General features: G+C 50.5%; 1 protein-coding gene across 1 annotated transcript; it reads right to left on the bottom strand.

Moving 5' to 3' along the window:
* Positions 1-9,949: 9,949 nt before the first annotated feature.
* Positions 9,950-12,458, bottom strand: HES1 (hes family bHLH transcription factor 1). Its single transcript, XM_012780254.2, has 4 exons — positions 12,080-12,458; positions 11,845-11,940; positions 11,533-11,620; positions 9,950-10,877 (listed from the first exon to the last, which is right to left on the bottom strand). Exons 1-4 carry the CDS (start codon positions 12,185-12,187, stop codon positions 10,327-10,329), a joined length of 843 nt encoding a protein of 280 aa, XP_012635708.2. The 5' UTR covers positions 12,188-12,458; the 3' UTR covers positions 9,950-10,326.
* Positions 12,459-14,844: the final 2,386 nt, after the last annotated feature.

A 14,844-nucleotide genomic window follows, 5' to 3' on the forward strand; every position in this document is an offset into this window, starting at 1 on the left:
GGTGAGAACAGATTTCCAGCAAATTGATTCTGATTTTTATATATGCAGAAAAAATGCATGGGCCACAGAGATTGTAACTAGCTCATTTGCCCCCTGGCAGGCGCAGGCAAGGGGTATAGAGATTGGCTTTAGTATGGTGCTCATAGCCAGAAGAGGTGGATTCCAGAGACCTTGCCTCTGTCACTTTCTAGGAGTCACTATGGCCAAATCACTTACCCTTTTTGAGCCTTAATATCCACATTGCTTTTAATAAAGGGTTGGGGGCTTGTGAGGAGGGGGTGCTCAGTTGTCTTGTTTGTTTTTGTTGAGACAGAGTTTCACTCCATTTCCCTAGGTAGAGTACAGTGACATCATTGTAGCTCACAGCAACCTCCAGCTCCTGGGCTCAAGCAGATCCTTCTCTCTCAGCCTCCTGAGTAGCTGGGACTATAGGCATGCCGCAAAACCCAACTGGGTTTTTTTTTTTTCTTTTCTTTTCTTTTTTTTGGTAGAGGCTGGGTCTCATTCTTGCTCAGGCTAGTCTCGAACTCCTGACCTCAAGCAATCCTCCTGTTCCTGCCTTGGCATCCAACAGAGCTAGAATTACAGGCGTGAGCCACTGTGCCAGTCCATTTCTACATTTGATATGAGGATAATAATACATCCTACTTACCTGTCTGGTTTGCTTTGGGGATCAAATGAAATGGTGTTTGTGAAAGCATTTTGTGAACTTTAAAGTATTGTTCAAATGTGAGTTGTTTTTATTAACATCATCCTTTTCACTATACTAGTACTATACAGCTTCCTGTATGACTTCAGTATGCCAGCCACTGTTCCAGGTGCTGCGGGCACAGAAAAAATACATTGCTTTTCCCCCCTAAACTTGCATAGTCTGGGCTGGGGAGACACTAGTCTAGTGTGAGCAGTGCTGTGTTAGATGCCCCAGGAAGAGAGCAGGAGGGTTGAGAGCAGAGGACTGGAAGGCATCAGGATGGACTTCCCAAAGCAGATGAACCGAGCCACGTTCTTGAAGGACATGCAAGGTTTCTGGGTAGAGAAGTGGAGGAGGGGAACTTCCAGCACAGGGACAGAGTGTGCAAAGGGACAGAAGCCAGAGAGCATGGAAGGCTTGGGCACTGAAGCAGCTTTGCGTGCGGGTAGAGAGAGGGCAGGGAATGAGGGAGGAGAGTAGGCCAGGAGCAAATCATGCAAGTTTCTCTGGTCATAGAGGGAATAGGAAGCCGTGGGAAATTTTCTACCAGAGACATGGTTGTTTGGACTGGAGTATGTGAGTGGAGTATGGCCAGTGGATTGCAGGGAGGCAAGCCCTGAGGTGAAGCGATCAGTCTAACAGGAGAAGAAAGCAAGAAACTCAAAACTCTTACACTGAGGCAGTGACAATGTGGCTTAGATTCATAAGACAGGAGGCCTGATTGTTCCTGGTAACATGAGATATTCAGGGACAAGATAGACGGTGGGTTTGAGTAACACACATTGGGCCTAGAAAACAGAGGTATGGCATCCTGTAGGGATGGGGCCCAGGGTTGTGGCATTGAGCCTGAGACATAGACTTCCAAGGAAATGTCCCAGGAACAGCTGAGTCCATGGTTTGGGAGCTCAGGAAAGAATTCTGGATTGAAGATGCCAGATTGGGTAGTCATCTTCATCTTCACTGATGCCCATCATGCCAGGGGCAGCTGAGTGGTAAGAGAAAAAGGATATTGATAGAAGGCAGAAGGAAAGAATCTCATGGTGAAAACTGAGAAATTTCGAGAGGTTAGAAGAACTCAGAAGAAAGAGATGCTGCAGAAAGTAAGGAAGAAGGGAATTTCAAGGATGGGTTTGGACATGGTCAAAACCTCACAAATGGCCAGGCAGGGTGGCTCATGCCTGTAATCCTAGCACTCTGGGAGGCCAAGGCTGGCGGATCACTCAAGGTCAGGAGTTTGAAACCAGCCTGAGCAAGAGCGAGACCCTGTCTCTACTAAAAATAGAAAGAAATTAATTGCTCAACTAAAAACATATATAGAAAAAATTAGCAGGGCATGGTGGCACATGCCCGTAGTCCCAGCTACTCAGGAGGCTGAGGCAGTAGGATTGCTTGAGCTCAGGAGTTTGAGGTTGCTGCAACCTAGGCTGATGCCATGGCACTGTAGGCCGGGCAACAGAGTGAGACTCTGACTCAAAAATAAATAAATAAATAAATAAACTTCACAAATGTTGACAGAGGCAAGGACAGAAAAGTGACCCTGGCCAGAGTACATCAGTAGAGAGCAGGGCCCAGAGCAAGGCTGGCTGCAAGGGTGGGCATGAGAGGGAAGAGAGGCAGTGGGGCAGAGAGGCAGTGTGGGCCTTGAGCCAGCTCCAGGTGTTCTTGGTGAGAAGGGAAGAGGGAGGTCCCAGAGTGGCTCTTAAAGATTAGAGAGAAATAAACATGCTTAGATGCTGGGGGGAAAAAGGTAAGGGAGGTTCAAAATTTAGGAATAAAAGCAGATGCATTGTGGGCCACAATCTGATAAAGGGGTGGAGGATCCAGAGCAAAGACACTAAGCAAGGAGGAAAGGATGGAGCCAGGTGACGGTGAGCAAGGGGAAATGTCAGGAGATGACAAGGAACAGGAAACAAAACAGTGGGAGAGCTAGATGGCAACAAGGACAGATTTCTACCTCAGGAAGGAGGAGCAACGATATGGCAAAGGTAGGGGGAGGCAGAGAACATCCAGGCCAAAGCCACACCTCCTAACCCATGTCACCCACATACCCTGGCCACAGCAGAGTCATCCATCCACTAGGCTCAAAAGAATGGCAGAGCCAGGCAATGAGGTCTGGTTCACACGGCGGCTATAGGGAGAGGGGTGTTTATTTAAAATGGAACAAGTGTCCAGAGAGGACAGTGGAAATGCGGAGGTATCCATCAGATGAGACAAAGTACTAAGTGGAGATCTGGAGGTTGTAGGCTAAACACAGAAACTTGGCTTTTTAAAAATTATGTTGAATTTAGCCCAACATCTAGTTAGAAGCCGATTGCTATATCTTGAAACAATTGATTACTTGAAATCAAACTCCTATTTTTGAAAGTGTGTATGAACATAAATATGACTACAGTTAAGTCTTTGATACAGGAGCTGTGCAAATATTTGAGGCAAGAACAACATTTGAAGTCATCTTTTCTGAACTGCTCCCAGCATTAAACTGTCTCAAAATGTCTCTTCTCTAGATGAAAACTCCATGTTTTGAACCCAAAATGGAATCTCAGGGATCACACACAAGCAGTTTCAGAGTTCATCATGTATTATAATATGTTCCCCTCCAAACGGGGCCTCCCCCTCTTGCTCCTCCCCCAACTCTAAAACAAGAAAGCAAAATAAAATAACACAAGTCTTTAGTATCATTGTTTTTTAGAAGGCTGTTCTCCTCTGTGAGGTATTAATGGCCAATTTCATGATGGCTTAATAAAGTAATAATAATAATTAATAAAAATGTAGAGTTTTGGGAGAAATATCTATCCAATCCCACAAATTCTATTTGTATGAGCATAATCATATGGGTCATAATTATGGAACAGAATGCAGGAAAGAATGACCATGTCCTCAACAGCATTTGTCCTTTACAAATCTGGGGTGCTGGAAGCCTTTCTTCAAGCTTTGTATCCCATCCCCCACCATAGATCTTTCTTGGGTATTTACTAAAATGAAGACATACTTTAAGCACTTTTATACTTATCTATGGAAAAAGGGGAAAGAATTAAATGAAAGCTTATACTAGACATTGCCTTATTTCATCCGGGAAACAATTCTGGTGGCTATTAATAAATCTTAAATGTCATTTATGGCAGTTGCTTCTGAAACAGATTTGACATACTGCATTTGTTCTCTCTCGGCCCTGTTAAGGAATAATATTTTTGTTTTACATTTTTATGTCTTAGGGACAGATTTTATAACAATATAGCTGGTGTGTGTGGGGGGAAGCCAATAGAAGAGAAGCTATGTAGCAGAAAACATAAAGTTTGGGGTAGTGTTTGTCAATTGCAATAGTGTTTCTTTAGGCTAAAGTTTTTGTAAACTGGATTTATAAATTTCATGTCTCATGTGGATAACTAAACCAGTAAAGCTAGGTGAACATGAAAGCAGATCACATTTGGAAAAACAAAATATTTAAGAAACAAATAGGGTTCCTTAAATAACCTAGCTATCATTAAGTCATATTTGCAATTCTAGGGAAAAAAATGCATTGATCCCCGCTTGACTAAAGACAAATTAGAACTGGAAACATGTCAGAACACAGAAAGAATAGCTATAGTAAAGCTTTATTATTAATTTAGATTCCAATTAGTAGGGCTGCAATCATGGCTTCTCTTATCCTTACTATAAACAAAGATATATAGTATAAATAAGATTGCCAGAGCCATGTTTAACCTGCTAAAAAGAACAGAGTCTTTAAATGACTTTAATGCATTAGTTTTATGAAAGCAAGTGCTTTTGTAAACTATGAATTCAGACTCACTGTATTTGCAAAGTTACTGCTTTTTATAATAGATATTTAAAATTTAGATTTTCCACTAATTCAGACTGACCGTCTTGTTTAGTCAGACTAGTTCAGTAAGTTTACTTAATTCAGTAAATGAACTAATGGGAACATCTCTAGCTAGTTGGAGAAATACATTTCCTAAATGGAGAGAGTCTTGATAACCAATGGATCACAGTCTCTTTGTAGAAAAGAAATGGGCAAGTGAAACGACGAACAGAAATTTTTTTAGGATGAAGAGAGAAAGTGGTGGTGTTTTTAACTCTTGCTACTCTGATATCACAGCAAAGGATAGGGTTTCAGTAGCGGATATGTGAGCACAGTCTGTCAATGCTGTCTTCCTTTGATGTGCCACACAGTGGACAGGATTCCCACTAATGTGGCCGGTCTCCAAGAATCTAACGTGTGGCCTATTTTCTTTTAACACTGAACTACAATGCCCATCCTTCAGGTCTCGGTTTCGACATCTTCAACTGCAGATGGAAATACTTGGCTGTAAAATCATCCCAGGACCTTGGTTGAAAGTTCTCATGTATGCCTGACATAGGTTGTTACAGCCACAGAAGATGTGTTAAACTGTAAAAACCCACAGAGGCATGCTGAGGACAGAGAAACACAGATTATGGAATTGAAAGGACTTCACAGACTTTCTGATCTTCCAGAACTTCCCACTTTGCTGATGAGGAAACTGAAGCCCAGAGACGTAAGGGGACTTGCCCAGCATCTCACAGGTAGCAGCCCATTTGGAATTAGGACCCAGATTCCCTGACTCCTAGTCCAGTTCCTCAACAACATGCAGGTGACTACGCTTGTTCAGAAGATGCTAGGATTGTAAAATGATTAATCTTGAAGTTCATCATTTGACAATAACTTTTCTTAGGTGAAATTTGACTAGTTATTTACTGTGACAGCAATTTCTATGGTCACAAAACTTAATCGTAATTTGGAGGACCCAAAAGTTACCTGTTACAATTTACAAACTTCTTTTGTACCACCACTGCACACTTAATACAGACTAATTCATGGGATTTTTTGTTTGTTTGGCTTTTTTTTCTTTTTCTTTAACCTGTCTTTCCTACCAGAGAGTTTTATAGCAACAGAGGTCATGCTTTTTTCCCCCTTTATTCTCATAGTCCCTGGTTCAATAATTATTGAATGAAATTCAGAAACTAAGGAAGAAGCAGTGGTCCTTTCATAAGGCGCCTGATGCCATTACAAGCAGATCCTGAAATCATTGGGCATAGGCCAGGGGTGGCTTTCTTGTCTGGTGAACGTCCCTCACTGTGGTTAACAATCCTAATGACACCTGATACACATTGAGGGCTTATGTGCTACACACCATTCTAACTGCTCTAAGTGCATTTACTCATTTCATTCTCACGACCCTATGAAGAACTACCTCCTGAGCCCTAAGTTACAAATCAGACACAGAGTTACAAAACTCCGGCACAGAGAAGTTAAATAATTGGCCTTGGGCTCGAAAACCTAAGCAACCTGGAACCAGATCATGTGCTTCTAACCCCAGCAGTAAACCAAGGACCAAAGCAGATAATGTGTCCCTCTTTTTTCGACCTCTAAAGCAACTTGCATATTTGGAAATTTTAAATAAAACCCTATGGTGGACTTCCTGAAATTCCCCAAACTAGACTTATATATTTTCATCTCTGTGTTTTTCCTCACCTTCCTATTCCTAACTCTTCCTGTTGAACTCATGTTTCACCTCTCGGCTTCAAGTGCCAAATCTCTGAAAAAACTTCCCTGGCCTGGTTTCCTCTAATCAAAATTAATCTCTCTGTTCTAGGTGCCCTTTGTCTAAACTTCAGTTTTGGCACTTAGCACATCAAGCCTGGGATGAGTCACTGTGTGTTTGTCTATCTCCTACCTAAACAGCCCGGTGTGCGCAGGAGCTCTGCCTGAATTAGCGTTATCTTCTTAGCGCCTGCCGCAGGCCAGCTGGACACTTAGTAGGTGTTCAGGGCTTTTAGAAATGAGATTCTTAAAAAAAAAAAAAAAAAAGTCGTCCAGAGTCGCTGTCTGGTGGCAGGGCTTTTTTTGGTACACTCTAGGGGCTGAGATGTCCTCACCTCGCCCCTCCCTGCCCACTCCTGCCCTGGCCTGGCCTAGCGCCTGGCAGTGCTCCGCAGGCCGCGAGGGCCTCCAGTGCCCTGGCACTGGCCTCGGCCCAGTTTCCCGGCTTCTAAATGCGGCCCGGAGCTACCGGGGGAACTGGAAAAACACTGGCAGGCGGCCCCACCCCCAGGCCCCAGCGGGGCCGGGCGGCCGCATTTCTGCGGCTTGGGCCTGCTGCTTGGGAGGCGCTGGGGCCTGGGGCGGGGGAAGCGGGGGAGGCGGCCGGGCGCGGGCGGCGGCCTGCCTGTCAGCGGGAGCGGGCGCGGGCTCGTGTGTCAGCGGCTCCCTCCACCTCCTCCCCCCGCCGCCGCCCGCCCGCGCGCCCGCCCGCCCGCCAGGCCTCCCGGCCTCCCGCCGCCGCCCGCTCCCCCCGCGGCCTGGCAGGCTGCCGGCTGCACAGGCGGGGGTTCGCGCCGTTCTCACGACCTCTCAGGTTGCCTGAGCTCATCTGGGAGCTATTCATTTCCTGCCAGAAAGCAGCCGGGCCTGCTAAGCAAACCACCTTGGCCGCAGGGCCTCCAGGCCGGCCGGCGTGGCCGCCCCGGCCTGCTCCCGCCCGGGCCGTGGGCCCCAGCGGCCTCCTTGGGACCCCCGGGCCGCCCTGGCGGGCGCACGGCAGGGACAGCTCGTCCGCCCATCTGGTTACACTTAGGAGCCGGGGAGGAAGCTAGCCGCGGGTTGTTACCGGCCAAGGGGTGTGGGAAAAGTTAATTGACTTTAATGACAGGTTTCCCGGGACGGTGGTGACGATGAGGAGGTCCAGTTAAACCCCCGAGTCCCCACTCCAGAAACACGTGGGGTGGGGAGGGGCAAGCCTCCGAGTCGCGCTAATGCACCGCTTGGAGAAGGCTCTAGTCTTGACCGAGGAGACCTCACCCCGCCTTCCAGTTCGGCGCCCTTCCCGCTCCGGATGCTGCTGGAGACGGCGGGGGGCCGGGGCCCCGGAAGGTCTCCATTGAGAGGCTAATACGCGCGGCGGCCGAGGCCCGCGGCCCGCATCCGGACGCAGAGCTTGGAGCTGTGCCTTATCTCCCAGATTAATCAGCACTGCCGGGGGCAAGGGAGAGGGGCTGCTGGGTGTGCCCTGAGGCCGTTTAATTAGGCCAGGCCCGGGGGACCTCCAGGGAGGCCAGATTGAAGTTGCCTCTCTCCCAGCTAGTTACTTCAGAAACAGCCAGGGTGCAGGAGGGTACTGTGTCCTAGATATTAATCCGCTCTTTGTATGGATTTGTAAATGTCCCAGAGAAAAGAAACGACTTATCCAAGGTGACAGAGTGAGTTTGGGGGTATAGCTGGGACAAGAACCTAAAAGTCCCCATGGGAGCCTGGGGTCTCCACCGTCTCCCCATATTGTACAAAAACAAATGCCTCATCTAGTAGTCAATACCCAAATTTCAGGGAAAAAAGAAGCATGTTATTTTCAAATCACTAATTATTTTCCCAAAGCCTCCAGATTTTACTTACTTTCCTTTGATTTAGTCCCCCTCCCTAGTAAAGTATCTATGAAGGTATTTATGTATTTTTGGTGATAGTAATAAAAATATTTTTTCAGTTGTTCCTCTTCAGCATAGGTAAAGACAAATTTAATTTTCAACTGGTGTGGAGATTGCTCTGTGTTTTTCTTCTGCGAATTTTCTTTAAAAAACCAATGTAAAGGAACTTCGTTTATAAAAATGAGAATCTGTGGTCTGGATTATTTCTACCGGGACAGTTAAAGATTCCTGGTGAGTCCAGAGGACAGGCTTACCAAATGAAGCATTGGAGCTCGGGTTGGGTGTCTTAGCGGAGCAAATGTTACGTTTGTGTTTAAACAAGAGGGGAAACGTGGAAAAGTGACGTGATAAAACGTGATAAAGAAGTGTGTGTGTATTTCTTTGGTGGAGGGTGTCCTGGACACCTTTCATGTACACAAATAAGGCAAGTGGAGGCCAAATTCAAAGAAAGTACCTTTTAAACCTCTCCCTCTGGGGCAGAAGCTGGGTCCGAGGTATTTGAGTAGAACTGACTGCTGTCTGCTAGATCGTTCCTACAATAGAGCCACTCTCCACACTGGCCTGTGGGAAAGGCCAGAGCAAGGCGGGGTAGAGGTAAAGCTTTTGAAACAAGACAGAAAATCGTTGGCTTTATCTTTGTTAGGAGAGCTTCAAAGATTGATCTCTCCCGCCTCATCCTCCTCCCAGAAGCCGTTCTAAGAAAAAGGGGGTGGGAGTGGGCTGGCGGGAGGGGCCAGGACGGGGAGGAGGACTGGCCGGCGGTGGGGGAGGAGGGCGCGCCCGCCAGACCCACAGCGCGGCTGATGTGTCTGGTCTCGCAGGGCTCGTGGTTTTCATTTCCCCAACACCTGGATGCAGTCAAACACCTGGCCAAATCTGACAAAATCTGACAAGCCTTTGTGATGGGATTTGGAAGAAATTCCCTGCAGATCCTGGCACAGTTTAAAGCTGTCCGCTTTGAGTTAGGACTTGTTAAGGAGGGTTATGTGAGCTGAAACCCGAGACAACCCTTTTGCTTCTATCTGGAGCCCACATCTTGCCTGGAAATGGGGCATGACCAAGCGAAGGGGTCGCTTGCTGTTTGTATTAAAAGGGGAAGATGGCCTGTGTGCCTGCCAGTGCGGCCCCCACATGCTTTCTCTATTAGAGTCAAGCACAGAAACTTATCAAAAACACATGTCTGGTGTTAATCATCTGGGCTCAGGCTCCCCTTGGGAGTCTAACTAGCTGTCCCTTGGCAGAAGGAATCTGTTGACCTTTTCAGCTTGCTTGAAGAGGGTGCAGAGAGGCATTTCAAACTTTTGGGTGCTAGTGAATGTCTAGCTGCACCTAATTAATGAGGACCCCTCCCCCAACACTTGAAGGCAGGAGGTTGGTTGCAGTGATTGAGTGTTTTTACTTTGGATGTTGGTGAGTTACCCAAGGAGAGTAAAACTGCAGGAGCTATCCTTAATGTGCAATGGGCAATAGGATTGGATCTGTTAACTTCATGAATTCAGTCCTGTTCAGCCCTTCTCAGGAGCCAGTGGAACAAGAACCCAGACTTACCCAACTGCAACTTTAAAATATTTTTTAGAAATCCTTCAAAGAGATTGACTAGGAGTTTATAAAGGAAGCCATATTAGACATGTTCTTATAAATTAAATGGAATTTAGTCTTTTTAGTTTGTGTAGGGTTGGTAAAAGGTTTGATGGATTTTTTTAAAAATGTTCTTTTAATAACAAAAGAGCTAATTGCCAAATTCACAGATTACCTGTAATTCAAATTCCACCCAAGGCCTCTTTTTATATATTCTCAAATAATCAGTTCTAAGACATAAAGAAAGCCTTCACTTTTTTCCTTTTATTATATTTTCTCAAATAAACTTCCCAAAAGGAAGATATTTTAAGAGCATTTTCAAACATCTTTGGCATCACATAAAAAAGAAATCTCGTGTAAAAAACGAAATGTCATCTGAACTTTTATAATACAAAGGCGCAATCCAATATGAACATATAAAATATATACAAATATAGTGCATGGTCAGTCACTTAATACAGCTCTCTACAAAAAAGTAACTTTTTAGAAACAAAACAAAAAACCCCAAAGTAACCACTTAATCACAAAAGTCTTCTTCTCTCCTGGTATCCAGGTTCCTGTTTAGTGTCCGGAGGGAAGAGAGATGGGTTGGGGAATTTAAGGGGAGGGGTGGCCTGAACCTCTCAGTTCCGCCACGGCCTCCACATGGAGTCCGCCGTGAGCGAGGAGCCGCTGGAAGGCGACACTGCGTTGGGGCCCACGGAGGTCCCACTGTTGCTTGTGTACACGGGGATGACAGGGCCGCTGTGCGCGAAGGCCCCGTTGGGGATGAGGAAGGCAAACTGGCCGTCAGGAGCCGGTACCACCTGGAAGCCGCCGAACACCTTAGCAGCCTCTCCAGCCTGGCTGCCCAGCTTGCAGGGTGCGCCGCCGGGAGGGGGCGCCGCGCCCCCGGGGATAGGCACGAGCGGCGGCGGCGGCGCGAACGGCGCGTGCTGGGGGCCGCCAGGTCCTGGCGGGGGCGGCGGCGGCGCCTGCAAGGCGGGGTGCGGCTGCCCGGGGTAGGTCATGGCGTTGATCTGGGTCATGCAGTTGGCCAGGTGGCCGAGCAGCCGGGTGCGCACCTCGGTGTTAACGCCCTCGCACGTGGACAGGAAGCGGGTCACCTCGTTCATGCACTCGCTGAAGCCGGCGCGGTACTTCCCCAGCACGCTCGGGTCTGTGCTCAGTGCGGCTGCGGGCCAGAAGGAGACAGCCGGGTCACTGAACGGCCCTGGCCCGGTGGCCACTGTCTCCCGCCCTGGGAGGTCCCTGTGGCGTGCCTCCCTGACCACGCGCCCGTGAAACTGCCTCCAGCTGGGAGGGTGGGGTGGGTTTAGAAAAACCAGCCACCTCTCCACGCTAGCGCGGCGACTGAAGCCGAGACACTCCCTCCCCGTTCTCGGTCGCTCCATTTAAACCGATCTTAGCCCTAGATCTGTCGCCCCCACCCCCGCATACTGTGTGACCTTGGGCAATGCTCCCCAATCCGCCCTCGGAGCCTCATTTCCCCTTGCGAAATGGGGGAGGGGAGAGTGCTAAACCGGTTAACCTCCAGGCTCCACGCAGCTCAAAACCGCCACGGTCCTAAGTCCTTTCGCCCCTACCCGCTTCCCCCACAGCCAAGCCGCCCGCCACCTCGCGGCTACAACCCCTCTTCTTCCCTTTCCGGAACAGTAACAACTTGGAGTTGTGGCTATAAATAAGCCCCAGACCGTGGGAACGCGAGAGTGAGCCAAGGCAGTAAAATGTAGCTGAATGCCTCCCACAGCCACGGACGGAAGTCTGGAAGGAATCACCGCAGGGCGAGAGGGACGCCCGCAGAGGGAGACGCGGCGAGCCGCCCTCACCCGTCATCTGCGCCCGCTGCAGGTTCCGGAGGTGCTTCACTGTCATCTCCAGAATGTCCGCCTTCTCCAGCTTGGAATGCCGCGAGCTCTGCACAGAAGAGGAGGCAAGGGAGGGAGGTGAGACCCTGTCAGCTGCCTCGAAGTGCTGAGGGGTCCCTTCTGGCCGTGGCGCCGATGTTTCGACCCCGGCCCTCCCGCCTAGGAGAACGCAGTGGTGGTGGGTGTTACATCCCTCAGGCTGGGGGTTTCACTCTCAGTAGCTGAGAAACAGTATTCATTTATTTATTAAAAGGAGCAGCATTCCCCACTTACATCTTTCTTAAGAGCATCCAAAATCAGTGTTTTCAGCTGGCTCAGACTTTCATTTATTCTTGCTCTTCGTCTTTTCTCCATGATAGGCTTTGATGACTGCAAAGAAATAAAAATAAAAGGGCCCTGAGTTCCTATGGGATCTGCCATTTCACCCCAGGGATTCAGGAGAGAAAGGAGCCCCCCAACCCCTACTTAATTTGGGGGGGCCGCAGAGAGATACAGGTACCGCCCTTACCTTTCTGTGCTCAGATGCTGTCTTTGGTTTATCCGGTGTCGTGTTGACACTGGCTGGGGTAGCAGCCACCGGGGACGAGGAATTTTTCTCCATTATATCAGCTGGCATTTTCTTTCTTTTTTTTTTTTAAATCCCTAGAGAATTTTATTTTTGGAGTCCTTCACAAAAAAGAAATTTTTGTTTATGTCCCTTTTACTTGAGACTTTACAAAACTACTGAGCAAGTGCTGAGGGTTTATTATAATATTTTATGGCTACTTGGTGATCAGTAGCGCTATTCCAGGACCAAGGAGAGAGGTAGACGGGGGATTCCGCTGTTATCAGCACCAGCTCCGGATCCTGTGTGATCCCCAGGCCCTGGCGGCCTCTATATATATCTGGGACTGCACGCGAACGGCTCGTGTGAAACTTCCCAAACTTTCTTTCCCACAGTAACTTTCAGCCAATGGGAGGAGGAGACACGCGGCACCGCTCGTGGACCGCGCCCCCCCATTGGCCGCCAGGCACAAGGTCTGGCGGCCAATGGCGCGCGCCTGAGCCCAGGGCACCGGAGGCTACAACGTCAATCAAAAGGATTTTAACCCTTTGCTACTCTTCCCTCTGGGCTTTGCTTTAAAAGAGGATTTTTCCGCTTTGGTTTTAGTTTAGTCTATTTCTTTTGGGGCCAGGGTGTTTGCTTTTTATTCCCTTTTCTATATGTAATAGAACCGATTTGATTGTAATAAGTTCATTTGAAACATTTTAAAAACAGGTATAAAACGAGAAAAAAAGATATTAGCAGTGGTTAAAAGGGAGGAACTCGCGCAAGGATGTGAATTACCGACACTTATAAGTGATTTCCCGCTCATACTGTACATTCAGGGAGATGAAGGTAGACTGCGCAGAAAAAAAGACATTTTTTTTTCCTTTTTGCATGCAGAAAAAGGAAAACTTGCCTTCCAACCTTACATTTGCAGGTTTTTCGGAGCAAGGTGGTTCTTGAATGCTCACCTCCACCCCAATCTCTCATTATTTTTCTGCAGTTGGGGACGTGGACCCCGCGTTTCCCCAGGAAACAGCCAGAATAATTTCCAACTGAGTAGAAAGGAAATGGAATTTCAAATGAAAAATGAACAAGGGGGGCTTTGATGGCAATGCCTCAGAGACGCCCGCGCTCCTTCACCACCCTTTCCCTTTCCCCCTAGAGGCTCCAGGTTCCGCGGCACGTAGAGGTGGCCTCTCCCTCCTAGCCCCGCGGGCGGCGGAGGCAGCCTCGGCACCCGGCGCGCGGGCCCTTTAAGAGCTACACCAGCCGAGCTGCAGTTTGACATCAGCCGGCCGGCGAGGGCGCGCCTGGAGCCGGAGCACGTGCCAGGATGTTTTATTGCCGCCGCGGCTGCGGCCTGGCCGGGAGGATGTGTGTGTGCGTGCGTGTGTGAGTGTGTGTGCGCGCGCCCCAGGGGCAGGGAGGCGGGGGGCGGCGGCGGGCGGCGGAGAGCGGGGGCTGGTTCCTGGTCCCCGGGAGAAGCCAAGAAGGTAAATAGCAGCTGCTGTGCTCGAGCCTGGGAAAACCCCGCCCCCTGCGCCTGGCCCGGGCTCATTGGCGCGCGCTGCGTGTGGGGTGTGTGTGTGTGTCCGGGGCCCCCTCCTCCGGCCCCGCGGGGCCAGGAGTCCGAGGGGGCGGCGGGCTGCGAGCCGAGCCCCGGCGCTCACCCTCTTTCCCCACCCCCACCTCCCCGGGCCAAGGTCAGCTCTTCCGGGCGGGGAGCGCACGCCCGGGCGGGGAGTGGGGAATTATTCCAACCCCCACTCCCACCCCCAACTTCGGGCTTGGGGTTTTAACTCGGCCGGCGACCTCACCAGCAACAGCCGGGGGAGAGAAGGGGCCTCCTTGTTTGCTCCTTGCTCCCGCCCTTCCTCCCCCCGCGGGGCCCTGGGCGCCCGCCGCGGTCACGAGATGCCTGACCGCACTTAGGAAGCGGCCGGGTCAGCCTCCTGCCTCCGCTCGGCGGCTGCGGTTAGAGCGGCTTCGCGCTGCCCGCCCCTTCCCCCGGCCCAGGGCGGCGGGCAGCTCCCCCTCGCTCGCCCGGGAGGCCGCCGGCGGGCGGCCGGGAGGAGGCGGGCGGCGCGGGCGGCTGCGTGCTGCCGGCTGGCCGGGCCGCGCGCCGGGAGGAGCCGCCGCCGCCGCCGCCGGGTGCCACGTGGCGGGCGCCGGGCCGGGAGCGCCAGGGCTCTGGCGGCGGCCTCCCTGGGGGATTTGCCGAGCGGGGCGGGCGGCGCGCACTGCCCCGGCCGGCCGGCCGCCTCCCTCCTGCCCGGGCCGCCCGCCCCCGTGCCCCCACCCCAGCCCAGGCTCGGCTCCCTGCTCTGGCGGCGGGGCTGCCCGGGAGCCGCGAGCCTTGTTTGATGTCGCCCCCGCCCCCTCAGCCCTTCCCGCGTCCCGGAGGCCTGGCACACACTTCTCAGACACTTCATTCCTTCCTGCCTCCGAGCTCCCCACTGAGATGATGTTGTCAATGATTTCCCCAGATCCCGTCCCGGATGGGATCCAGTGGTTCCCGACTTTGGGTGACCTTGGGCAAGCCCCTCTCTTTCCTTATGGAAGGCACGCTCAGTGCCAGACTGTGTTAAACCCTGTGCTTACCACTGCGAGACATACAGTGGCAGCCTACAAGAGGTTTGCAGTCAACTGCGGAGGCAGACAGCCGCTGATTGTCTGATAGATGAGGGGGCATTCCTCAGTCTTTCATTTCTGTTAGGGTTTAGATGATGGCCTGACAGATCAGG

The sequence above is a fragment of the Microcebus murinus genome, chromosome 1 (genome assembly GCF_040939455.1).
Source record: "Microcebus murinus isolate Inina chromosome 1, M.murinus_Inina_mat1.0, whole genome shotgun sequence".
NCBI lineage: Eukaryota > Metazoa > Chordata > Mammalia > Primates > Cheirogaleidae > Microcebus > Microcebus murinus.

What these genes read in the sequence shown, in the direction of transcription:
- HES1 (XM_012780254.2), bottom strand. Translation starts at nt 12,187, where the DNA reads ATGCCAGCTGATATAATGGAGAAAAATTCCTCGTCCCCGGTGGCTGCT. An exon ending in CAGCATCTGAGCACAGAAAG is followed by an intron (nt 11,941 to 12,079) that starts GTAAGGGCGGTA and finishes ATTTCTTTGCAG; the next exon opens with TCATCAAAGCCTATCATGGA. An exon ending in GCAGCGGGCGCAGATGACGG is followed by an intron (nt 10,878 to 11,532) that starts GTGAGGGCGGCT and finishes TCTGGCCCGCAG; the next exon opens with CCGCACTGAGCACAGACCCG.